Genomic DNA, 25,556 nt, shown 5'->3' with positions numbered 1-25,556 from the left:
CCAAAGCCTGAGCTCTGCAACAAGAGAAGCCACCACGATGAGAAGCCCGTGCACTGCAACAAAGAGTGGCTCCCACTCGTTGCAACTAGAAAAAACCTGCAGCAATGAAGACCCAAAGCAGCCAAAAATAAATAAATCATATGAAGACTCTTGAGAGTCCCTTGGACTGCAAGGAGATCAAACGAGTCAATCCTGAAGGAAATCAACCCTGCATATTCATGGAAGGACTGGTGCTGAAGCTGAAGCTCCATTACTTTGGCCACCTGATTTGAAGAGTAGACTCGGTGGAAAAGACCCTGATGCTGGGAAGGATCAAGGGCAGGAGGAGAAGGGGACGACAGAGGATGAGATGGATGGATGGCATCACCGACTCAATGGACATGAGACTGAGCAAACTCTGGGAGATGGTGAAGGACAGCGAGGTTTGGTGGGCTGCAGTCCATGGGGTCGCAAAGGGTCTGACACAACTGAGCAACTGAACAACAACAATACATTTCTTTAAAAAGGAAAATGCAGCAGGGGTACCAGAGATAACCACTGCCATAGCCCACCATCTTACTACCAGGCCAGAGCTTCCCCATGGCTCAGGGCCTGATCCAGCTCAATCTCCCCCACCCCAGAAGAGCCCTAGAACCAGGAAGCAGCTGAGTAAGGGGCAAGGCTGCTGTTTGCCCCCATCTTCGCTCCCCCAACCCCCACTCCCGCCACGGCCATACTGTGTCCAACTGCCTGCGGCTTAGAACCCACCCCCGCCAAAGAAAACTAACAACGCCCGCCTCGTGTCCCCAACACACCCACTCATAGGCGTGTGTGCAGAGGCTCTGTAAATAGGGCCCGGTGCGCGGATGAAGTGCGGTGGGTCAGGAGGCGTAAGGGAAAATTACAAACCAACCAGCCTGTCTAAATAATTTCTCTCCGGGGCACCTAAAATGGCCATGCACGGTTCACTGTTGTCTGAAGTCGTACCCTCTGTCTTCCCACACAGACAGCAACTGAGAACTGGAGGAAAACAAGATCTAAATTCTACAGAAGCTACTTCTAGTAGCTTCTGGGATGAACTGTCCCAATATAGCATATAGGCACTTTTTTTAAACTTTCTCCCCAAAGCATCACTGACTCACAGCCACTCGAATTTTAGAAAAGGCGCCATCTCTATTGACTCATGCAAACTCAGTGAGCTCATATGACCCTTCCACCAAAAAGAATATGAAACTCTTCCACAAAAAAGAATATGCACAGCGGTTTTGCAATGACAAGTACTAAGAAGTGGTAAGCTGGCATCTTTGTAGTTTTTCTCACTAACTTCACTGACCTTGACCTGACAAGTTCTTCCTTTAAGGACAAGAGCTAGCAAATAAAAATTCAGGTGAGAAGAAAGGAGAGGTCGTAGAAGGGGGAGATGGAAGAGAGATCTTTTTTAACTTGTCAAATAAAGTATCATAACTTCACTCTTCTCCTCCAAACAATAACGCTGCACATATGAGTGTGCTGATAAACTATATACCCTGTCTACTTCCAAAGTCTTCTAACAAATAAACACAAAATGAGGCTGCTCAGACCAAAGCAGAGATGGCAGCTGACTTCTAACAAGTTGGAAGAAGTCAATTACAATTATCTCAGCAGGGCCTTCGATTAGGTTTCTTTTTTTTTTTTTTTTTTCCAGCAGCAGAGGCCAAAAGTAGAACATTAGCATGCGGTGGGTTTGCTCTTAATACCACAAGCATACAAAATCAATAAAATCTTTGCTAGTGGAGCAAGTTCCAGACCCCTCCCAGTCACACTGCACCTCTGTGTTCCAAACAGACAACATGGGGTAAAGGAGCAAAGTGACTGGGAGAACTAATCCTAAAGCAAGATTCAAATGGACTGTGAGGCTAGGCTCTCTGGGGCCTCCAAATGTGTTTCAGATCCTCTTAGCAAAGGGAGAACTTGAGAAAGGCCTTTGCTGTCAAAGAGAAAGTCATAAGAATGACCACCCATCCCCACCCCTGGCTCTTATTCTACTGGCCATGACACCTGCAGAAGATACACGGGCAGACATCCAGAAGGCCAGTGATAGAAATAAACATCAAGGATTTGTTTTCATATAGATATTTTAAATGCACACCGGCCCGGCCCCATCCGTGGCTGCTAACGTTAGTGGATTACTCATTCTTCCTTCCAATCACGTCATGTGCGAGTCTCCAGGTGGCTGTGGGGTATTTGCTTACAACGGCTACCGCTGGTTTCCCTGAAAACTGTTTATTTTTCCAGGCCTCAGGTTATTACATCACCCCGCGGTTTCTGGGCAGGCCAAGAGCGCTGGTTTGGGGGGTGGGGGATCCAGCCAGGAGATGCTATTGCTTCTGTGACCCCAGGTCCCAGTTCTAGGAGCAGCCACCCTGGCAGGAACTTCCAGGTAAGGGAAGAGTATCCAAAAGGTGACCAAGGGGCCCAAAGTGCCCTAGGAGAGCACTGTTCTGACCTGGCAGGTCAGGACAGGATGCTGAAAACAGCTTACTGGTGACTCGGATGGTGACTGAGGCAAACACTGTCACAATTAAGGAGGGCAGGGGTCATGGTCACAACAGACGTATGAGAAATGCATTTCTGCCTTGTGTCCCCACTGGTGGCTTGTCTCCCAGGAGCAGAGTTACCAGCAGCTGTTGCATCTGCAGATGGACAGAAGGAAGGTCTGCCAGGCAAGCAGGTGAGGAAGGAAAGACACAGTCCATTTGAATTGAACCCACAGAGCCAGGTGCTAGGGCCCCATGAAGTCAGATCAGATCATGATGTTAACTAGAAAAGAGGGAGATAAAGGAAAGAAAGAGATGGGAGAGGGAGGAAAGAAGTCATATGACCTCACAGGTGGCCACCAGTGGGTACCAGGCCAGGAAAGAGGGAAAGGGCTGTAGTACACGCCTTCAGGGCATCGTCTGCAAGAACAGAAGAGTGAAGGCTCACATGACCACAGTTCCTGAGAGATAATATTTTCCCGGAGGAGAAAGCACAGAATTTTGTCACACAGAAAGAGAGAGAGGGAAAAAAAGACTTTTATAAATCACATGCTGTAGGAACGTGTCCGCATGTAGCAAAATTAGAAGCAGTTAAGATATGGATGAAGGATGAGATGAAGCCTAGTTTTTATCATTTCTTGGATCTCTGTACTCTCTTCTCTAACATGTAAGTGATTACACTTTTTTTTTAAAATCTAGTTATAATAAGAAATGCTTTGGTCACTAGCCCCTGGTACCAAAACCTCAGCAAGAGTCTGTTTTCTTATAAAAGCAGAGTCCCTGGCCAACATGTGTATAAGAGAAGATGCTCGCTGTCAAGTTCTAGGATGTTCACCACCAGGTACATTGTCTGCCTGGTTGCAAGAAGAACTCCTGGTACAAAGGAGGCAAGAATTAAACAGAAGTTCAACAGGCAAACTTGCTGTTGTGGACCCTGCCATGTACTCAGAGGGTGACCTGACCATGATAAGCCTATGACAAAGCCTTAAAAACAGGGACCAAAACCTTCAGGAGGAGAGAAGGAGACAGGATAAGTCTGTAGGCATAAGTGTCATGTTGTTGCAAAACTTCAGCTGCCCGGTGGAACTTTTCCAACGTCAACAGTCCCCAGGCCAGAAACCAAACCTGGCGTCACAGGGTCTGAGCGTGAAAGAAGGATGTTTGGGGTGTAAAAGAAACTGGGATGGCCTTTTTGCCTCTGGGAAAGAGAGAGCTGAGGAGGAGAGTGCTCACTCAGTCGGCTCACAGAGTCCCACTCCAACCTCCCCAGGGGTGTGGGTGGAAGCTCTCTGGACTCAGAATCTTTCATCAAACTCTAATGGGAAAGTGTCCCAGGGGCCCCACGCAGAGGCTGCTGTCCATTCCAGAGCCCAGACCCAGACAAGTTATCACTCAAGTCTATGTGACTTCTCATCAAACCAAGTGAAATCATGTGAAACGTGGCTAACACAATACATCAAGGGAGTCCACTGAGGTTTTTTCCAATAATTTATGTGCTCCTGCAGTGTGCCAGGCATTTTAGATACACTGAATTCTCAGAAAAATGTTGCAAGGCATTAATGACTTTATCTAATAAAGAAGGAAATCAAGGTTCAGGGTAGTTAATTATTAACTTTCTCAAGGTCACCCAGCCTCTCGGTAGGAAGCAAGTATCAGAAACCAGTTCTACTGTTGTTGTTCAGTCGCTCCATGGTGTCCGATTCTGTGACCCCATGGACTGTAGCACACCAGGCTTCCCTGTCCATCACCATCTTCCAGAGCTTGCTCAAGTTCATATCCATTGAGTTGGTGATACTATCCAACCATCTCGTCCTCTGTTGTTCCCTTCTCCTCTTGTCTTCAATCTTTCCCAGCATCTTTGCATCAGGTAGCCAAAGGATTGGAGCTTCAGCCTCAGCATCAGTCCTTCCAATGAACACCCAGGACTGATGTCCTTTAGGATGGACTGGTTGGATCTCCTTGCAGTCCAAGGGACTCTCAAGGGTCTTCTTCAACACCACAGTTCAAAAGCATCAATTCTTCAGCACTTAGCCTTCTTTAGGGCCCAACTCTCACATCCACAGAATTGCCTGATACCAAAGACCATGCTCATGCCATTACATGGTTGAGCTCTTCTGTATACAAAAGATTCCCTACCCTCCCACCTATGAAGGCCAAGCCTCAGGATGCTTTCTGGGCAACCCACTGTGAGAGCATGCACAGGAAAGAATGTTAAAGCTCCCATGAGAGGGGAAAGTGCTATGTGAGCCACCTAAAGAATTTTACGCTAATGCAGGCTTCCCAGGGCACATCAGGAAACATCTCAGGAGACACAGCCCCTATTTCTAAGAAAGAGACCACAAAATGTAAGAAAGACACACTGCTATTCACAATCCCACCCAAATGCTTCTACTTCAATCTTATATGGGCTTCCCTGGTGGCTCAGTGGTAAAGAATCCACCTGCCGATGCAGCAGACATAGGTTCAAGCCCTGGGTTGGGGAGATCCCCTGGAGGAGGAAATGGCAACCCACTCCAGTATTCTTCCCCGGGAAATCTCATTGACAGAGGAGCCTGGTGGGTGACAGTCCATGGAGCCACAAAGAGCTGGACACCACTTAGCGACTGAGCAACAACAAAGTAACAATCATATACCAGCAGCCAGCACACTTTTTTTATGTAAAGGATCAGATCATATTTTAGGTTTCGTAGGCCAAACGGTCTCTGACACAACTCTTCAACTTGACAGTAGCATGGAAACAGCCATAGATGATGGTACATAAATAAATGGACATGGCTGTGTTCCAATAAAACTTTATTTGCAAAATCAGTTAAGAGGCCTTTTGCCAACCTATTATGCACCTATGAGACATGGTGTCCTCCACAGAGAATTACATCAAAAAGGTGTGTAGGCACTCTGTCAGCATTACCACCTGACCATGATGGAGAAAGTCCCAGTTTCTTAGAAAATGCCCATGGTACCAATCTTTGATAATGATCACTGGTCTCAGCTTCTCCCTTGGAAACTTTAGCTGTCTCCCAACCATCCTGTCCTATATGCCAACCTCACAGACATAACTGGAGCCAACCATGGAAAACTTAGGTGACTGGGCCCCTCTGATAAAAGGAAGGGGGTTGTACATGCCTGGAAACCATTTCTCAGCATGACCCCATACTCATGCAATTGTAAACTACTCAGGGGAAGAAGCAGTGGAAAGAAGGACTTGAGTGGAAGCAAACACCATCAAACTTGGCATTGCCCTTCATCACACACAAAGAAATAGGCCCAAAAGACGGGCACTCTATTCCCAGAGAAACTGTTTCCTTCAGCCCTACCCCTTGCTACAGAGGTCCGTCTAGTCAAAGCTCTGGTTTTTCCAGAAGTCATGTGTGGATGTGAGACTTGGACGAAAGAAGGCTGAGCACTTGAGAATTGATGCTTTTGAACTGTGGTGTTGGAGAAGACTCTTGAGACTCCCTTGGACTGCAAGGATATCCAACCAGTTCATCCTAAAGGAAATCAGTCCTGAATATTCATTGGAAGGACTGATGCTGAAGCTGAAACTCCAATACTTTGGCCACCTGATGGGAAGAAACGTACTCATTTGAAAAGACCCTGATGCTGGGAAAGATTGAAGGTGGGAGGAGAAGGGGATGACAGAGGATGAGATGGTTGGATGGTATCACCGACTCAATGGACATAAGTTTGAGTAAACTCTGGGAGTTGGTAATGGACAGGGAGGTCTGGCATGCTCCAAGAGGTTGCAAAGAGTTGGACATGAAGTGAGTGACTAAACTGAACTAAAATGAACCACTTACTAGCTGTGAACCAGGACAAGTTACTTCCTCTCTCTTGGCCTTTGACTCTTCATCTGTAAGATAAGGATGACAACACTTATCTCATAGTGTTATCTCTATGGCGATGCTCAAAGAGAATACATAGCTGATACAGGTAGCTGATAGCTATGATGACAGTGATGATTCTGTCTTTATTGATGATGATCCTTTCTGCTGCATCCTTCTCGAAAGCAATCAAACACGTTAAACGAAATTCTCTGATAGATATGACACATAGGAACTAAAGCCCTTGCCTTCACAGAGTATAGCGCAGATAGAGAAATTAATCGCTGGTAGGTGAAAAAAGGGCTTCCCAGGTGGCGCCAGTAGTAATGAACCCGACTGCCAATGCAGGAGACAGAAGAGATGGGGTTTGATCCCTGGGTTGGGAAGATCCCCTGGAGGAGGGCATGGCAATCCACTCCAGTATTCTTGCCTGGAGAATCCCAAGGACTGAGGAGCCTAGCAGGCTACAGTCCATGGGGTCGCAAAGAGTCAGACATGACTGAAGCAACATAGCACACACCAGTGAAAAGAATCACAAAAGCAGTTGCTAACAGTCAAATGTTTCAAGCAAAATGTACCATATAATTTCAGAGAGAGCTCTCCCTCCTATCTACCCCTTGGTCACCGGATGAGAAGTGAGCCCCCTACTGGGGACTTTTTGCAGATACCACTTACAGATACCACAGGTACCAAAAGACTTCTCTTTGACTTACCATTATTTGCTTAACAGTGAGGAAGGAGTGGAGGAAAGGTCTAAGAAGAAGCTTCCTAATAGATGCTTTTGCTTAAGGTGACAATTACAAATTCTTTCCAGATTAAGGAATTCTCACTATAAGCAGTGTCATTGACAGTGAAAAGTGAAAGTCGTTCAGTCGTGTCCGATTCTTTGCCACCCATGGACTATAGATAGAGTCCATGGAATTCTTCAGGCCAGAATACTGGCATGGGTAGCCATTCCCTTCTTCAGGGGAATCTTTCCAACCCAGGGATAGAACCCAGGTCTCCCACATTGCAAGCGGATTCTTTACAGTCCCATTTTTCCTACCAATGATGATGATAGTAATAAATACAATTGTAGTTACAATTTATCATGCACTTACTTTTATCACTTAGTCAAGCATTGGTTAAGTACTATACAGACTAACTTAGTTAACCTTACTTACCATCCTTTAAGGGGGAGATTATTCTTCCAGCTGAGCACTGAGGCTTGGTGGGGAGGGAGGGAGGCATGTGACCTCACTGCGCGTTTGACTTCACTTGATTTGACTTGACTTGACTTCAGTAAGTGTTGGAGCCAGAAAGAGAACCCACAATCTGTGTTTTGACAGAGGCCCGTGTTCTATCGAAGACTCTGGCCCACAGGATGGGCTCCTTCCCACCCCAGTATCCCAGGTCTCCTCCAGCTTCCATCAAACAGGGAACCAGACATGGGCCGAGGTACTCAACAGAGAAAATCAACCAGTGCCATGTGGCTTCACCTCACAGTCTAAACCGTTCCATGCACTCCAGTGTCCACAACCTTTAGGACAAAGCTGGCATACTATACAGATAACCAAAAGGAGGGCAAGGACAGCTCATTCATTCACTGATGGTCATCAAAACTCTGCCTGCCAGATGAAAGGGATATATCTTTAGTCCACAGTCCTTGCTATTTATCAGGAAAAGATGATATGGCTAAATTCAATAACCAGGCAGAAATATGCCAAGTGCCATTTCTCAGAATGAAGTCTGAGGCTGAAAGAAGAATAAGTCCCCCCGGTAGAGAAATAAATTGGGTCTGTTAATAACACATTGATGGACATCTAGTTTCTGTTGATGATAAATGAACTTAATCAACTTTGGTCTTCACTGATGATAAATGAACTCTATAATTTGATCACTCTTCAGAAATTATTACCTTTCTTTAAGGATTCCGGTTTCCCTGGTGTCTCAGTGCTAAAGAATCCGACTGCCAATGCAGGAGACGTGAGTTTGATCCCTGGGTTAGGAAGAGCTCTTGGAGAAGGAAATGGCAACCCAGGCCAGTATGCTTGCCTGGGAAACCCCATGGATAGAGGAACCTGGTGGGCTACAGTCCAGGGGTTCACAAAAGAGTTGGACACAACTCAGGAACTAAACAACAACTACAAGGGTTCAACCAGTACTAAAACCTGGGCACTTACAAGATCTTGAAAGATCAGATTAGAAAAGATGTGATTGTAGGCAGTTAGAGCCTTAAAAACACATCGATCCAAGGTTCTTAAGGTTTGAAGTCCAGCTTCTCTATGCCCAGCCATTCTTCTTCCAAATTCTTATGCATTGCACATAGAAAGTCAATTAAAATATTAAAACATACCACCAAACTATTTTTTTTTAGCTAAAAGGATTGACTACTTATGAAAGATGATCCCTGAGTCCTAACTGAAGACAATTAAAGTTGGAAGAGATTAACTCATCTCATCTTCTCACTTTACAGCTGTGGAAGAAACTGAAGACCAAAATGGTGAAATGACTTGCCCAGCCCCACACAGGGACAGTCATGGAGTAACCATGTGGCACCCATGGATAGACCAGGCATGCACATAATCCAAGGCAATTTACCTGAATTTCTTATGTTGGTGTTGTTCAGTTTGGAGTCCTTGATTACCAAGTGTTTAATCCAGAGAGTTGGAGCTGTGATTTCTGGAAAAAAAAAAAAAAAGAAGAGAGAAAATAAAGTCTGGGCAACAGAGAATATGAAACTTGGGATGTAACACTCCAGACTTTTTAAAAGCCTGAGGCACCAAAGATAGAGCCGTCTCCCTCATCCCATGTCCACCTCATCTCAACACCCTCTTGCTTCCTCCCTATGGGAGCTCGTCTCCACCAGCTCAGCGGAGCCAGCCAGGGCCTCTTGTGCCGGGAGGCAGAGTGGTCAGAGTCCAGAGGCATTGAGCCACTCCATCCAGGAATAAAAATATTATCCCAGGAGGTAAGGAAAATGGGCCAAGCCAAGTCTCTCTCAGCTGCTTCCCTGGAAGAAGATTTAAAGGAAATAAATCAACAAACCAATGCCAAAAAAACCACAGAGGCCATTTTGGAAGAAACAGCTGAGCCACAGCAGATTCTAGCTTGCTGAGACTCTGCTCCATGTGGGAAAGAAAGTAATGGGTCCAATGTGCGCTTCAGTCTCTTTTCAAATGGTTTCTCATCAAACAGAGGCTGAATTCTTCATCCAGAGAGCTTCAGGAGGCCACCAGGCTCTCCAGGGCTGGGGTCACCCAGTGGACAGGTGCTGTGGAAATTTGAGGATGCCCCTGGGCACTGGAGATGAGACCTTTCATGAGTACATTGGAAAGGTCTTCCAAGTTGACGTGGTCTCCATTTCCTATCCAGACTGCACAGGGTCCAGGGTCCCGGACTCGCCAATGATCTAGGACATTTGTGGATCACAGAAACATTTGAACTTTTAGGCATGAACACACATGTGTTCCACTCCATGGCCAGCTGCAAAGGCAATCTTCTGTTTCTGTCTAGAGCTGAGCCAGATAGCTAGGGCCATCCTGAGCCAACAGTTCCAACAAGTGGCATCACTTCTTTTTGTTCCTCTGTCTCACTGTCCAGTTTTAGGATCCAAACTTGGATATACTCAGCTGAAAGCTGCTAAAAGGTTGCTGCATATTGCACTGAGTGCCACATCTCAGGCTTTCTAGAAACTGCACTCTGCCCAGCTTCCTGCTCCCCGTCATGGGAACCTGGAGTATTTAGCAAAGCCCACTGAAGGATGTAGGCCCCGAGCAGCTCGAATTCAAACTGAAGCCAGCCTTCCGCACCCAAGTTCCAGTTGTCCGCTCCTCAGACCCCCAGAGATACCCAGCCTGCTTTGCCACCAATCACCGCTATTTCTCTTGATCTAGAATTTCTCTTCCCCCAATGTCTTGACTCAACTCTCACGGTCCCTACAAGTCAGCCAAACCAACTCCATGCACCAGTCTCTTTCCTGTGACTTTCCTCATTACACTCAGTTTCCACCATGCTCCCTCCTTTGTCCCTGCCTGGAACAGCCTGATTCTTCCCTCACATTTTCAGATCCAACTCAAGTTCCCTCTCTTCACAGAATCTTTTCCCAGACCACTGTGATCTCTTTCTTCTGGAAAAGTCTATCACAGAAGAAATAAAACTGAGGCCATGTAGCTTCATACATAAATTCTCCAATAGTTGCCACTCTGTTGAGAGCAAAGGCTTTCATCTTATCTATTTCTCCTTCGTCCCCCACAGGCCTCGCACAACGCCGGGCACACAGCGCTACAAGGACTTGTAAGAGCTGACTCATTTAGAAGGATGATGCTGCCGGCCTGTCTTACTCAGCCACGGCTCCTTGGTCTTGGCAGTTTGCAAGGTCCATCCAGGCTGTGTTATTGTTGGATGTTAGTGGCCAGGCAGGAAGCCTGGCGAGAACAGAGGGCCTTTCCAGAAGTGGAGGGTGTACTAGTTCCTGGGAGGGTTTGCATTTTTTTAAAACGTTAAAAACAGCCCAGCTTAAACCGGGAAAAATTGAAATTAAAAAAGGAAAAAAAAAAATAATAGTAAAGCTTAGACAAACATCCGAAGGAAAGAACCTTCCCAAATCTGAAGTAATACAGGAGCTTACCGTCTCCATCGAACACCGGCTGGGTCTCCATCGTGGGTGTCGGCTTAGACCCGTCATCTGAATTGAGGGTTAAAAAGAATCGAAAGGAGACTACCATTATTGAGGTAAATACTATCTACTCTCCAGCACTGTTGAATGGTTGGGGTTTGCACATGGCCCGGCCAAGTCCCAAGGAACAGATCAAAGAAAAAGAAAAGAAAGAAGAAAAGAGCAAGAAAGAAAAGAGCATCAGAGAAGAGACACCAACAGTAAGACAAATCCAGGTGCACGCTCGCCATTCCAGGGAAGGTTCCCAGGTCATCATGGCTCTGGAGGACCCCGTCTCATGAGTCTGCAGCAGCACAACTCTGTCAGCCCTTGCTCTTTCCCCAGGAAAGCTGGGAGCGCTGTCTTCCCAGGAGCCCTTAGATCTGGCCAGGCACATCGGGAGATGCCAGCACACTTATGGCATCACGTGCTGATGTCCCCAGCTCCTTCCTGCCCTCTTGTGCAAGGTACCAACCCAGTACCTCTCTAGTGGCCCTCACTGAAGAGTTTGAAGAAAACCAAAGACCATGGCGCCATTCCCTCCCAAACCCCTAGCTATTTTTCCGTCCTCATCTAAAAACGAAGTGAGGGGAAGAAGGACCATTCTCTTTCCAGCATGCTGAACTGAAAAGAATTAGGAATCCTTAGAACACTTTTAACTGTGAAACCAATTTCCAAGGAGAGATGGAGGCAGACAAAATGAGAGGGAACATGAGTAATTGCACTCTGAATTTCCTTTGAAATTTCTAACACAGATGCTAGGAGCAGAGTTCTCAGTAACAAAGTCCTAACACTTATGGTCACAGTAGTGTTGGCAGCTCTGTCTGCAGACCAAGAACCTCTATAGGTCAGAGTAAGTGCAGACTTTATCTACCTTTCAGGACTTTGAATTATGTTCACCAAGATCCCCAAACCTTAATTTTGAACAGTGTTTCTCAACTTTTGCTTTATTATTGTCTATCCAAGGAGCATTTTTAGGCATTTTCTCCTTAACTAGTTTCCTAATGAAATTTTAATAACAAAGATACACTGTATCTCTGTATGCACTGCATATTTATGTACCGTATGTATGTCTGTACTTTATATGTAAAAGGATAAAGGGTTCTTTTGTGCCCCCCAAACCAATTTTCACCTCTTTGTTGAAAGCTGGGAGCAGGTAGCTTTACTTACATTGAGAATGCACAGATCCAAGGTTTTTCTGTTTTCTCCCTCAGCAAGGGGAAGGAAGGTGAGCACTGTGGTCTCAGACACTGTGTACACAATCCCTTCTTCCCAAGACCCCCAGTGATCTTTGGGGACTAAACATTATATTCTCCAAGCATTAACTATTAATGGAGAATACAAGTTCTCATATCGTCTGCAAGGCCAGTCAGATCATCAGTAATAACAACCTCCACCATTTGGAGCTCCCAGAACTCTTGGCAGACTTCCCTGCATCTTATCAGGGGAAGGAGAAAGAACACAGAGAGCTGATCCCTTTTTTTACACCAATACCCCAGCCCTGGGATCTTAAGATTCAATAGCTATGGAGATCCTGACCCTCGCTGGAGGCGGAGGCCAGCAATCTGACAGTTGTGTGACACCTGACCCTGCGTGTCATGTGCCGACGTAAGACCCAACTCCCACAGGGGCCAGGGTGATCCCAAACAAGCCAACAATCATCCCTGGACATGAGATGCGTCAGGAGGAGAGGAACAATGAAGCTGAATATCTTATTTGCCTCAAACTGGAGTCCTGAACAGTTATCTTTTGACACCAAACTGCACATTTGATCTGGAAGTCATTGAGGGAGAATAAACAGTGCAAAAACACGCAACGTCATTTTTTTAAATAGCATCACTTCCCCGACTCTATTAACACCCCTTTCCGTTGACTTCAATGAACCACTGAATGAAGTCTTTTGGCAGCTGCAATGCACATTTGGTTGCTCCTGCCGGATGCAGGGTTCACAGTCTGAATAGCCCAGCACAGCGTGCTCAGCCCCTCCACACAGGGTGGCTTCCTTTCAGGAGTCTTAAAGGTAACAAAGGGAAAGTGAGAAATCAAACATTCTCAGAGGGACAATGGTGACAAGCCAAGTGCAAAATGGCTTATCTGATATCTTGATATTCAATTAAAATCATCCCATACTCCAAGAGCTATCTCCCTCTCTCTCTGGAGCAGGAAGACAGCAAATACTCTGTTTATTTCTCCCATCACTGACAGGAGAGGCTGGGACGGCCCATCTGGTCCAGCAATCAGCAAAGAAGTCTGCTGCTCAAGGAGAGGAAGAAGGGTTTCCAGTTTCCCCCCGCCCCGGGGAAGTCGAGGACCTCCACGATTGCCCAGATGCAGGTTCAGAAGCCCACAGAGCGTGAAGCCACGTGTAGGGAGCAAATCTTCCTGCAGGGTAGGGTCACCGAGGGTGAAGACATACAGCTGCACTGCCACCACGGAGGCCCTAGCTGGAAACCTTTATGAAGTGAGAAAAGACAAGGTGCCCTGCTGCCAGGAGAACCACCTGTGAAATCCAGCATGCCCCAAGGATGGGGAGCCAAGCCAAAGCCAACAGGACCCTCTGACCATCACCTCCGGGCACCTGGGCACCTGGCGTCCAACCCAGCAAACAAGCGCACCCTTCTCTCAAACATAGGTCCAAGGCCTGGGTCCAAGGTCCACATCAAGCCTGCTTCCTGGCAAGCCCTGGGGCAACACCAGGCCCCACACTGGGCCCTGTGGACAGAGAAAAGGTTCTACGCGTACTCCTGGCCTCCCAGTTTCCAGTGGGGTAACTGTGCAGACCCCAGCTTTACATCCACTAAGTTGGATAAACTGAACCTCTCGCTTTCTTCTCTGGGCAGTGATATCCTCTTCTAAAAGTGAAGGGTAACTGCATCCTAGCCTCAGGACACTGTAGCTATAAAAGACTCTACAGGCCTCTTAAAGAAGGCATTAAATCGTCTAGTGTTAAATCATCTTCTCCAACTGCTTACTTTCAAAATTGGATTTGCAGCATGAAAATTCGACAGTTTTTAAAATAAAAAAATCAAGTGAACCTTACAACTCAATAAGAAGACAAACAGCCTGATTTTAAAATGGGTAAAATATTTCAATAGACATTTCCAAGATGCACGGACAGCTAATAAATACCGAAAAAGACATTCAATAGCATTAACTGTTAGGAAACCACAAATTAAAACCATGATGAGATACCACCATGTACCTACTAGAACACCTTAAAATTTTTTAAAAGACACTATCAAGTGACAAGGATATGGAGGAGCTCAAATCCTCATTCACTCTTCATGGGAATGTAAAATTGGGGTAGCCACATTGGAAAAGAGTCTGACAATTTCTTTAAAAATTAAACATAAACTTACCAGTCAATCTTGAAATTTTACTCCTGGGAATCTATCCAAGAAAAATAAAGACATATCCGCCCAAAGACATATATATACACATATTCATAGCAGCATTATTCATTAATAACCTCAAACTGGAAATAATCCAGATGTTCTTCTATTGTTGAAGAGATAACCAAATTGTGATACATTCATACAATGGAGTATTATTTAGCAATTAAAAGGAATGAATTACTGATACATGTAATAATATAGCTGAACTTCAAAAATATTACACTACATAAAAGAAGCCATGCGCAAATACTACACACGGTATGACCCCATTATATAAAATGCCTAGGAAAGGTAAATCTATAGAGACAGAAAGCAGATACATGGTTGCCTGAAGGACAGAGTCAATATAACTATAAATGGGTACAAGGTTTCTTTGGGAAGTGATGGAAATGTTCTCTAATAATAGCTGTACTTCTCTACAGATGTACTAAATTCACTGAATTGTACATTTACAGTGGGTAAGTTTTATGGTGTGTAATTATACCTTAATAAAGGTTTTAAAACAAAGGAGGGGCAGAGCACCCAAGACGTCACAGATACATCATCAGGAGGCAGTAGCTAGATTATTCAAGTGATCCTTAATTTGGGGGGACACTCTTCCATAGAGCTTAAAGAAAAACACATCTGAATTTCAGTTTACACACATGCGCATGATGATTTCATGTGTGTGTACGTTCACTCTTGGTGATTCTTACAGACCTGCAATAGTAAGACTTTATTTTTTGTTGATGCCATAATACTCCTCCAGATGGAGAAGAAGATAGAATACTGAAAAAGAAAACCCAATTCAAAGATGATCATTTCTCTTGCAGGGAGAAAAGGTAAATTTGGAAACATTAAAGAAAAGTAGGGGTTTCACAGGTGGCCCTGGTGGTAGAGAACCCTCCTGCCAATGCAGGATACATAAGAGACAAGGGTTTGAACCCTGGGTCGGGCAGATCCGCTGGAGGAGGGCATGGCAACCCATTCCAGTATTCTTGCCTGGAGAATCCCATGGACATGTGTAGATAGAAACATAACATTCATTATTCTAAATGACATAGTCCTGAGATTGGGCACAGAAATAAAGAAATCCTAAGGCTGACTTAGGGTGTTGTGGAGAGCTGACTCATTGGAAAAGACCTTGATGCTGGGAAAGACTGAAGGCAAAAGGAAAAGGGGGCAGCAGAGGAACCGAGGATTAGATGGCATCACCGACTCAATGGACATGAATCTGAGCAAACTCCCGGAGACAGGGAAGGACGGGGAGCCTGGCGTGCTGCAGTCCATGGGGGTCGCAAAGAGTCGGACATAACTGAGCAGTTAAACAACAACAGCCAGAGAAAAATAAGCCAAACCTGAGAACATTTCTCAAGGATGACGTCAAGATCAAGAATAATACGTGTTAGCACATTTTGTAACACTCAAGAGTTCCTAGCAGGTTGCTTTCTTCATCTATTCTTGCCACTAGCCAGGCCAGAGGAAGTCACCAGGCAGATAAAAAGAGATTGAGCTTCAACGCAAGGAAGTGATTTGTTCAAGACCCCAGAGGCAGTGAGCAAGCGGTGCTGGCAACTGCTCAGGCCCGGAGCAGGCATCTGGCCTCCCCCAAATTCCCCAGCCCCCCAAGCACGCCTCCCCTCGCAGGTGCAGCCCCAGAGAGCCGCAGCCCCCGCACGGGCCCTGTAAGCCCATCCAGACAGTGGGTTTGTGTGGCCGCACAATTCCCTGCCCTGCGAGAAGGCCTGGCCCACGCACAGACAGCTGGAAGTCACTTCGACCCCCAATGACACTGTTCAAAGCCCCCTCTGTTTGGCTTTTTGATTCCTGATTGACATTTGCTGGCGAGTGGAGATAAATGCCGCGCTGAGGACAATGTTGACCCGCTCTGACTATTCGCAAGGAAAGACTTTTCAGAATAACAAACAAAACAAAACAAAACCCCCAAAACATTGGTGTGCTTAAGGGACTGAATAGAGCCCAAGAGGTCCAAGGAGGCAGGGCCGGGCCTTTCAAGGGGCTGGCAAGTCCATTGAGGAGTTAATTGTTTGGGTGTACAATGAGTTTATTCTGACCACATACAAAGAGCTTTCTCTTCCAGGTCCTTCAAAAGCAAATGTGTCAAAGGGGCCAGAGGAGGAATCTGTATTAATGGCATCTCTTGGGGTCTTGAGACTGAGGAGCCTTGGAGAATGAGAGAAAAAGAAACCACCACCCCCATCCAGAGATTCGGAAAGTCTCTCAATGATCCCAAGTCCCCTTCAATTCTTGGGTTCTGCCCAAACCCTGGTCCATCACTGGTCACCCTCCCTCTTGGATTCATTCAGGCTGCAAGACATGGAGATAAACTTCAGCCCAGCAGAAGTGTTGGAAGGTTCTTGCTATTGAAGGGACTACATTTATTCCAGAGCCATCATCCCCCTCCGCATGTGATTCAGACCCAGTGTGAAAGTCGAGACGACTTATTCCAGGCATCACAGGGAGACAACAGTGCCTGTTTACAGAAATGTCCCTTAAGAACCTGGCCCGAATCATACCAGCGGGAGGATGGAATTGTTAGTTAACCTCAACATTTCCTGAGGTCCCATGACCAACGAGGCTCAGAAATGTCCAATGAGGCTCAGCTCAGAGCCGTCCCGATTCTGACCTTTGACAACAGAAGTAATCTGAGTACTTCAGGTCCTTTCCAGAGTGAGAGATCAATGCTCCACATTCTGCCTACCTATCTGCACCTTCTTTCCCAATACAATTGAAAACAAGCTTAAAACTGTCTTTTTGCAAGCAGTTCCCAACATCGTCAAGCTCCACATTTTCTTGAGTAAGAACAGAAACAAAGGGTTGGTGAAAAGGGCAGACCAGAGATGGCAGAAGAGGGTGGTGAGGGTGGGGGGCGTGGGGGTCGGTGGCACTGGCAGCCGCAGAGTTGGTTCAGAGCTGGGTTCACACAGAGACTGGGCTAATTTTTTAGACTAGAAATGACTTTGCAACAGGTAATTGCAAACAGAGAGGTCCCATGTACCCTTCATCCAGTTTCCTCCAATGTAGCATCTTTACAGTTAATATAATCATATAGACAACATCATAATAGTATAATATCAAAATCAGGAAATTGATATTGCTATAATCCAGGGACCTTATTCACATCCCACCAGTTTTGCATGTACTTGTTTCTGAGTGTCTGGTTGGGTGGGCAGTGTGTAGCTCTATGCAATTTTATCCATGTGCAGATTCATGTAACCACCCGCCACGATCAAAATATAGAACTAGTCCATCACTACAAAGATATCCCATGTGCTACCCTTTTATAATCACACTTCCCCTTCTCCACCTCATCTTTCACTCCTGGTAACCACTAACCCTTTCTCCATCTCTATAATTTTGTCATTTTCAGAATGTTATATAAATGGAATCATGCAGTAGACGATTTCTGGAGGTTGGACTTTTTCACTCTGCATAATGCCCTTGAAATCCATCCAGCTGTTGCTGCATGTGTCAACAGAGTGTTCCTTTACGTTACTGAGTAGTATTCCATGGAATGGATGCACCTCAGTTTGTTTCACCCATTGAAGGACATTTGGGTTATTTTCACCCTTGGTTATTACAGATAAAGCTGCTGTGACTATTTGTGTACAGGTTTTTCTGTGGACATAAGTTTTCATTTCTCTGGAATAAATAATCAGGAGTGCAATCATATGTTTTGTTGTTTACTTTTTTAGGAAACTTCCAAAGTATCTTCCAGAGTGGCTATATCATTTTACATTCTTATCAACAATTTATGAAAGACAGTTCCTCTGCAGTGACGTTTGGTATTGTCACTATTTTAGCTCTTCTAATAGGTGTGTAGTGATATCTGATCATGTTTTTAATTTGCACTTTAACATTTTTGATCAAAGTATAGTTGTTTTACAATATCATGTAAGCTTTGGGTGCACAGCACAGCAATTCAGTTATGCATATATATGCATATTCTTCCTCAGATTCTTTTCCCTTATAGATTTCTCAGATTCTTTTCCCAGTATTATTGCATAATACTGAGCCTAGTTCCCTGTGCTATGCAGTAGGTCCTTGCTGGTTAATTTGCACTTTTTATAAGTAATGGCATTGAACATCTTTTTGTGTGTTCATTTGCCTTCTGCATATGTGCTTAGGTGAAAAGCTTATTCATATATTTTGTCCATTTTTAAATTAAATTGGTTTTCAACTGTTAAGTTTTTTAGCATTCTTTATATGTTCATATGTCCTCTGTCAGATAGGTAGTTTGTAAGTATTTTCTCCAAGTCTGCAGTTTTTAATTTCCTTAACAAGATATTTTGAAAGCAAGTTTTCAATTTTGGTTAAGTCCAATTTGCCAATTTATAAAATTTTTGAATCACATGTTTGGTATTCTAAAACACTAAAGCTCAAGGTTCAGCTACCTATAAGTTCTAAAAATTTTCTCCTATGATTTCTTATAAAAGTTTTAATAGCTTTAGATTTTACATTTAAGTCCAAGATCCATTTTGAGTTAATTTTTGTATGAGGTGTGAGGTTTAGGCTGAAGGTCTTGCGGAGTTGTTTTTGTTTTTGTCTACTGGGTGCCCAATTGCTACAGCACCATTTGTTGAAAGGACTATCTTTACTCCACTGAATTCCTTTTGCACGTTTCAAAAATCAGTTTGCTGAGCTTATGTAGGTCTGTTTCTGGGTTCTCGGTTCTGTTCTGTTGATCCCTGGGTCAACAGACAGTGAAAATACTCTGTATGATACTATAATGGTGGATACAACTACATGTGTGTCTATTCCCACAGAGATACGACACCAAGAGTGAATCCCAATATAAACTGTGAACTTTGGGTGTTAATGATGTGTCAATTTAGGTTCATCAGCTGTAACAAAGGTACCCACTCTGGTAGGGGGTGTTGATGGTGGAGAAGGTGACACATGTGTGGGGACAGGGGGCATATAGAAAATGTCTGGACCTTCCTCTTAATTTTGCTGTGAACCTAAAACTGCTCTTAAAAAACTAAGTCAAAATGAATTTTAAAAAGAATAAAATAGACATTTAAAAATATGGAGTCACCACATTTGTTTAGATGACCAAAGGAAAGCATGGATTGAAAATTCATAAAGGGTCAAGAAGGGAGTAAAATATTAAATATCTCTTGGTTTAAAAAAAAATCACATACAGTGATTCCTCTCACTTTCTTTTTAAAAACTGTTTCAGCTACTCTAGTACCATTGCCTTCTCTGGGAGATGGTAAAGGACAGGGAAGCCTGGCGTGCTGCAGCCCATTGGGTGGGGAAGAGTCGGGACACAAGTTGAGGACTAAACAACAATACCATTGCCTTTCCACATAAATTTTAGAATAAGCAGCCCCTGAACCTATGGCTTTCCTTCAACAGGTGCAACAGGATGGAGAGTGACAACTCCTCGGCCTTGACCACAGGAGCTACCTGGCACTTAGGGCTGAAGAAGTGGTTCAGATGTGGCTCCAAGGCCTGTCCACCCACAGGCCGAAATCCCTGCCTCCCTCCAGCTTGCTGGGCCACACTTGGAACTGAACTCATTCAGCCAAGGAACATATCTTCAGTGGCCAGACAAGCTTGGAGCCATCCCCTAGACTTCGGGAGCCTCACAAAGGTAACAGGCAGAAGAATCAAGAACTTGCCACTGGACCATGCTCATCCCCGGCAGCCTCCTCCAAGGGTCTCTCCTTAGAGGCTCTAAGCCTGGGGGCCACTGGCCAGGGCATTTGGAGGAGCCACCCCCCATCCCTCCCCTGCTTCCCAGTATCCCAGCATCTAGAAGCCTGTGCTCCTCTGGGAGGCTTCCCCTCCATGACGATGCCTTCGACAAGGAGAGGCTAAGACCATCAGAGTGTGAGCTCCACGAGCTGAGGGCCCTTACATTTCGCCCGCCATTGGGTCCTCAGGGACTGTAATAAAGCTGGCACTGAAGTCTCAGTGAGTATTTGTTGAATGAAAGAACAAAACAGCCAAGTATAAAACACCAGTGGTCACTAACAACACTGGGGGACTCGTTAGAATCCACGGCTAGAGGGCTTTTCCAGATCACAAACCCCGTTTCCTCTCCACTCCTTGGAAATCAGGTATCCTCCATTCATAAACTTTCTTTTGGAGACCACAGAATAGGGGCTGAGATGCAGGGCGGGCAGTTGAGTAGATGGAGTTACTCCCTGCTGGGGGAGTAATGAGCAGTGGGTAGTGGGAGATGAACACTCGTGCACACCCCTTCTGCAACTGATCTCTTTGAAGCTGATATACTGACCCAGGCTGGGTCAGGGTGGCTCGGACAATAGACAGCAGCAGCAACCTGCATGCAGAGGGGAAGAGAGCTGCATCTCATGGGCCTGGAGCTACTTGGGTGCAGTTTGTAGCAGGCATGCATCAGAATGAATGGTTCTCCACAGGGAAATCCAGTGTGAGCCGAGGTCAACAAATAGAGGTCATCAGTTGCCCATCTCCATTCAAATCCAGCCCAGGCTGGAAGGTAATCAGACTTAAGCCATCTGATGGCAAGGCTGACAGATCACCTATGGATCTGGCCGCCTTCTCTGGGTTGAGAGAAGAGAAAAAAGAGGTGGCTGGGAAGAGGTGAAAGACACGTGAACGGGGTGACATTCTGTGTATAGGATGCTCTGAGACGGCTGGCTCTGCACGCCTCAACCAGGTTCGAGGCAATGCAAGAAAATCCCTTCAGGTGTACTTAACCCCCATGAGGGCGGAGGCTAGAGACCACACAAGCCCCTTCATCTGGGAGACCTACCATCCATCACCCCTGCCCTAAGCACATCCCTCAGCCCTGAGGGGAAGTGCTGCTAGCTCCACCATTTGAGTGACAAAGGTCTCCAAGCTGGCATCAACTTGTAGACCAAACACCATGAGAGATCCTCAAAACTGAGACCCAGAGATGGACTCTGAAAAAATAACTATGACTCATTCTTCACTTGGAACACATACTATGGAGCAGTCAGTGGAGGGGCAGTGAGGTGGGGAGGGGGCAATAAAAGAAGTCTCTACGAGTTGAATTTTGGAAGTTCCGTTTCTCTCCAAGACTGGCTTGCCAAATACAGGAGCATGTGAAGAAAAGAGAGCAGTTTTCTACATGTTTTTATTCTTCTCTCACTTTCCTTACACTGCTCACTCCCAGAGCTCTTAGAAATAAGAAAAGAGCAAACTGCAGAAAACTCCCAATGACCCTAAATTTTCATTGGCCATGTATCCTAGGCGCTCCAGAGAAAAAGTTCCCAGAAACTGCCAGAAATCATTGTCCAAGTCCTCTCCTACTACTCTTCCATTCTTCACCTGCCCCACCAACACCCCGCTGGAGGCCGAGAACATCCTTACTGCACCTCATAAGCAATGAAGCCTAGGACCAGTCCCTGACTCTGTGTTAGGTTATCCTGGAAACTCCCTCAAATCGCCCACATTTGTTAGCATCTGAACCCTCAAAAGAGGCACCCCAGGAAAGTCCACGAGCCTTGGTGGGCCAGGAAAAGCTGCTCAGGGTAAAATCACCACCTCTAAATCACATTTTGCTTCCCAGTCACTTTTCTACTTCAGTGGAAACCCCAAATCCTTCCTCTCAACTTCTGCAGCTTTCAACTGTTTTAGCAGCAGATGGTCAGAACTCAGAGGTTGCTGGGGGGTCCTTTCCTCTCTTCTGATATTCCTCTGTAGCATCAATAAAACACATGTGGATGCACGTGTGCCCCCCGCCCCCCCAAAATGCACACATACCCCTTCCATCTCTCTCAGAGGGCGAGGACCATCAGAGAAGGGACGGCTGCAGGATGGGAGTGCCCCAGATCAATGGATATTTGAAACTCAAACACATGGCCCGGGACCTACCCCGCATGTGTTAATTACCACACATGTGCCCATAAAGGAGTCCGGGGAAACACAAGGGGCCCAAAGAACAGAGCACAGTGAAGACATTCCAGGGGATTAAGTAAACAGTCTGAAGTTCTGACCCTCCTCCCCTGCTGCAGCACGTGCATCTGGGTAAGATAACCGGGCCTCCCTCCCTCCCTCCCTCCTTCCCCCACGTCTCCCCTCAGGCCCCACACCTGTGGACCCGGGAGCAGGAGCGACCCAGACCTGCTTGCTGGCCAGACGCCTGTGACCTGCTACCGCCTGGCCTCCCTCCCTCTCTCCTGCCTCCTGCTATCTCCCCGGGCCTCCTCCCCCAGCCTCCTCCCGCTCTGCCTTTCTCCTCCTTGCCTTCAGAGGACTGATTCCTGGCCGGCAACCAGACCCTCCGTGGCACAATACGCCTTTTCATTCCTCCCAGGCGGAGAGAACCGATCCTTCCAAGTCCGGTCCATGGAGCATGTTCAAAAAGGCAGAAGGGTGGGGAAAGAAAGGACTGGGTGTGCTCCTCCCCTACTCCCACCGCCCCCCAGCCCCCACACACACATACACCCAGACCCCCAGTCTCGCCTCCTTTCTGGCCGTCCTCTGGGCAGAGCATCCCTCTGGGCAGGTCTCTGGAGCTGCGGCTCTCTCGGGAGATGCCTTCTGGGAGACCCCCCATGTGGGCATGGGCTCAGACAAGGGCCTTTTGTGTCCTCCCACCTGCTGCCCTCCGGAGCACATTCCATTCTCAAGTGGCAGCTGAAGAGGCACCTCGGCCGGCCTGACACAGGATATTACCAATGCCCTCTCGCACCCTGTCCTCATTCAAACCCCAGCTTCCTGGGCAGGTGTGGCTTCAGGTGGGCCTTCCCACAGGTGGCTTTTCACTGCCCTGCCCGCGGCAGACAAAGAGAAGAGATTCAACACCTCTGCCGTTGTTCAGGTGTGTCTGACTCTTTGCGACCCCACAGACTGCAGCAGCAGTCTTCTACTGGGAAGACTGGGAACCCTCCAGAGTAGAAGGAAAGAGAGGCCACTGGGCAGAAGTCAAGTCTCCAGGGGGCGAGTGAACCCTAGCATCTTCCCCACCCCCCTGCCAGGCCTTTGCACCAAAGAGGAAGCCCCCTGCACCACCATCTGGAACGGAGGAACTTCGCCGGGGTAAGGGAGTGAAGAGATAGGAACTTGAGGCTTCACACTCTATCCACCCCGCCTCCCTGGAGGAATCAGATTCCCCTGCCTTCTCCCACCTGGGTCAGCAAGAGCCTGCTGTGAGCACGGGTCCGATTCCTATTGCCATCCACAGCAAACAAGACAACCTGGGAAGTACTTCTCTGTGCAGTTTAAAAGCCAGATCCTCTGGTTGGCCTTTCTGGGGGCAGGTGCTTCACCCAGCATCATGTGCTCTGATCCCTTCGGTGGGGAAAGTCTGGGTGGTCTGTTCTGCATGACTGCTCTTTCTTTTTCCTACCACCAGGACCTCATGCCCAGGATTAAAGCTTATGCTCCTGAAGACTTCAGTGGCAACAAGCAAAACTGAAGGCAGTTCCCTTTTCCAACCCCAATCAATTATAGGCAGACACGCCACTCACAGTGTTGATGATTTCAGATCTTTGCAGGAAGAAATGTTTATCCCCTCTCCTGCCTTCCCTCCTAGAAGGGAGCCACCAACATTCAAGGCTGTCTCCCTGGGGCTACGAAGTACTTTGTTTTTGCCCACTTACTCATTCCTGTTCGCTGGTAGGGGAGCAGCCCATTGGGTCCTTTGGTCCATGGTTTCTAGAAGGAGGTGGTATTACCAAGCTCCACTCCCATATCTTCTTGGAGCACCTGATGCAGGGAGAGCAGGTTCTCCAGACTCTCAGCTCCTCCATTCAAGCAGGGGGACTCTGCCTCCTCTTGGGGTCCCCACAGAATTAGCATCTGGGGCAAGGGCCAGGGCCTAGCCTTGGTCTCTCTGTGACTGCAGTGTAGGATAAGCCTGCTTGCCCCACTCTGATCCTTGCAGGCCCAATTCTCCATATAGCTCTTATGAGCATGAAGTTCCCAAGGCTCAGAGTCAAGTCAAGGGGGGCTCAAACTCAGCTGAGATCTCCCACCTGGGTTTTACCTGAGACCCCAAAATAAGGGTTCTGGAGTGCTTGCATGGGCAATAAAATTGAAGCCTGTTTTCCATGCAACCACCAGCTGTCTGTATGTATGCTTTTCTGGAGGTAAGAAGCGGAGAATCTTAGCGTCTTCCATACTGGAAAGTACGGTCAACACATCCCAGGGGCCCGTTCCTCATGTAAGTTGGTCCACTAACCAGCACTCAGACAAATGCCCTCATCAAGGCCAGCTACACAATTTGTAGGGCCCAGTGCAGAGTGAAAAAACCTTTTCTTCAAAAAGCAGGAGAAAGGGTGCCATGAAAGACACTAAAATATTAAGTCTGATCCTCTTCTCCATCGTCTCTCCCTTGATTTGTCATGGTGTTTTTCAACTTGCTATTTATCACTGTTCTAGGTAAAGAAAGGCTTCCCAGTGGCTCACACAGTAAAGAATCTGCCCGCAATGCAGGAGACCCAGGTTCGATCCCTGGGTTGGGAAGATCCCTTGGAGAAGGAAATGGCAACCCACTCCAGTATTCTTGCCTGGGAAATCCCATGGACAGAGGAGTCTGGCAGGCTACATTCCATGGGGTGGCAAAAGTCAGACGACGACTGAGTAACAAATTCTTACTTTCTGGGTAAAGAAAAATGAAAATTCTAAGCAGGTTATGGAAGACCTGTAGCCCTCATCACAAAAGCTATCTGTCAATGAAGCCGCAGTGAATATGCACAGTACACGTGTCTCTACTGCCCACATGCATGCTTCGTTGTCCCACTGCACCGTAATGACAAAACCCGAGTTCAAGGGCAAAATAACTAAGAATTTCGAGACCACAGCTGCCCAGGTCACATGCCCATGGAGCATCCTAGTCTTAGTGAAGAGACTCTGGATGTGCCAGAACAATTATCAAGGAGAATCAAAGAGGGAAAAAAATGTTCAGATGGGTTTCCAAAACAGAAGAGTCTGGGCAGACTTGGGCATGCCTGCCTTCGTTGTGCTTTTGTGTTTAACGCTGGCCACACTGGTAGTTGACTGACTGAACCTCCCAGGAACCAAGGGACTCAGGGTCCTCGCCTGCAAAGTGCACTCTCAGAATCATCTCTCTCAGAAATTCCAGGAGGTGATGAGCCTTACTTACCTCCAGGGCTTCTGGGAGGGAACAGAAAATGCAGATTTTCTGCGGGGCACTTTTAGCTTTCACCCCAGGCTCCTTCCATCTTGTCTAAGAACGCCTGCTTGGACTGGCTTTAGAAGCAAACATTTAGATAAAGCGTGAAACTCC

General features: G+C 46.6%; 1 protein-coding gene and 2 long non-coding RNA genes across 7 annotated transcripts in view; 1 reads left to right on the top strand and 2 right to left on the bottom strand.

Annotated features, from left to right (window-relative positions):
- Positions 1-25,556, bottom strand: part of SMOC1 (SPARC related modular calcium binding 1) — a 139,982-nt gene that overhangs the window by 27,234 nt on the left and 87,192 nt on the right. For 2 of the 3 annotated variants that reach the window (XM_070469552.1, XM_070469553.1), the window contains exons 6-7: positions 10,926-11,015; positions 8,897-8,977 (exon numbers count right to left, since the gene is read on the bottom strand). In XM_070469552.1, the coding sequence (XP_070325653.1) occupies positions 8,897-8,977; positions 10,926-11,015 (171 nt within the window). The remainder of the gene's footprint in view (positions 1-8,896; positions 8,978-10,925; positions 11,016-25,556) is intronic. The other variant, XM_070469554.1, reaches the window with a different exon arrangement.
- Positions 2,563-19,796, top strand: LOC110148870 (uncharacterized). 3 transcript variants are annotated; one of them, XR_002317285.2, is made up of 3 exons: positions 2,563-2,689; positions 10,553-10,673; positions 19,709-19,796. It is a non-coding gene; the product is annotated as an uncharacterized lncRNA (long non-coding RNA). The 3 variants fall into 3 exon arrangements; XR_011488361.1 differs by having other exon boundaries at positions 8,772-10,673; XR_011488360.1 differs by lacking the exon at positions 19,709-19,796 and having other exon boundaries at positions 10,553-14,318.
- On the bottom strand, positions 18,322-25,556 carry LOC139035674 (uncharacterized). Its single transcript, XR_011488362.1, has 2 exons — positions 23,908-25,556; positions 18,322-23,596 (listed from the first exon to the last, which is right to left on the bottom strand). It is a non-coding gene; the product is annotated as an uncharacterized lncRNA (long non-coding RNA).

Source organism: Odocoileus virginianus, chromosome 6 (genome assembly GCF_023699985.2).
Source record: "Odocoileus virginianus isolate 20LAN1187 ecotype Illinois chromosome 6, Ovbor_1.2, whole genome shotgun sequence".
Classification (NCBI taxonomy): Eukaryota; Metazoa; Chordata; class Mammalia; order Artiodactyla; family Cervidae; genus Odocoileus; species Odocoileus virginianus.
This window is presented reverse-complemented; position numbering and strand designations above follow the sequence as displayed.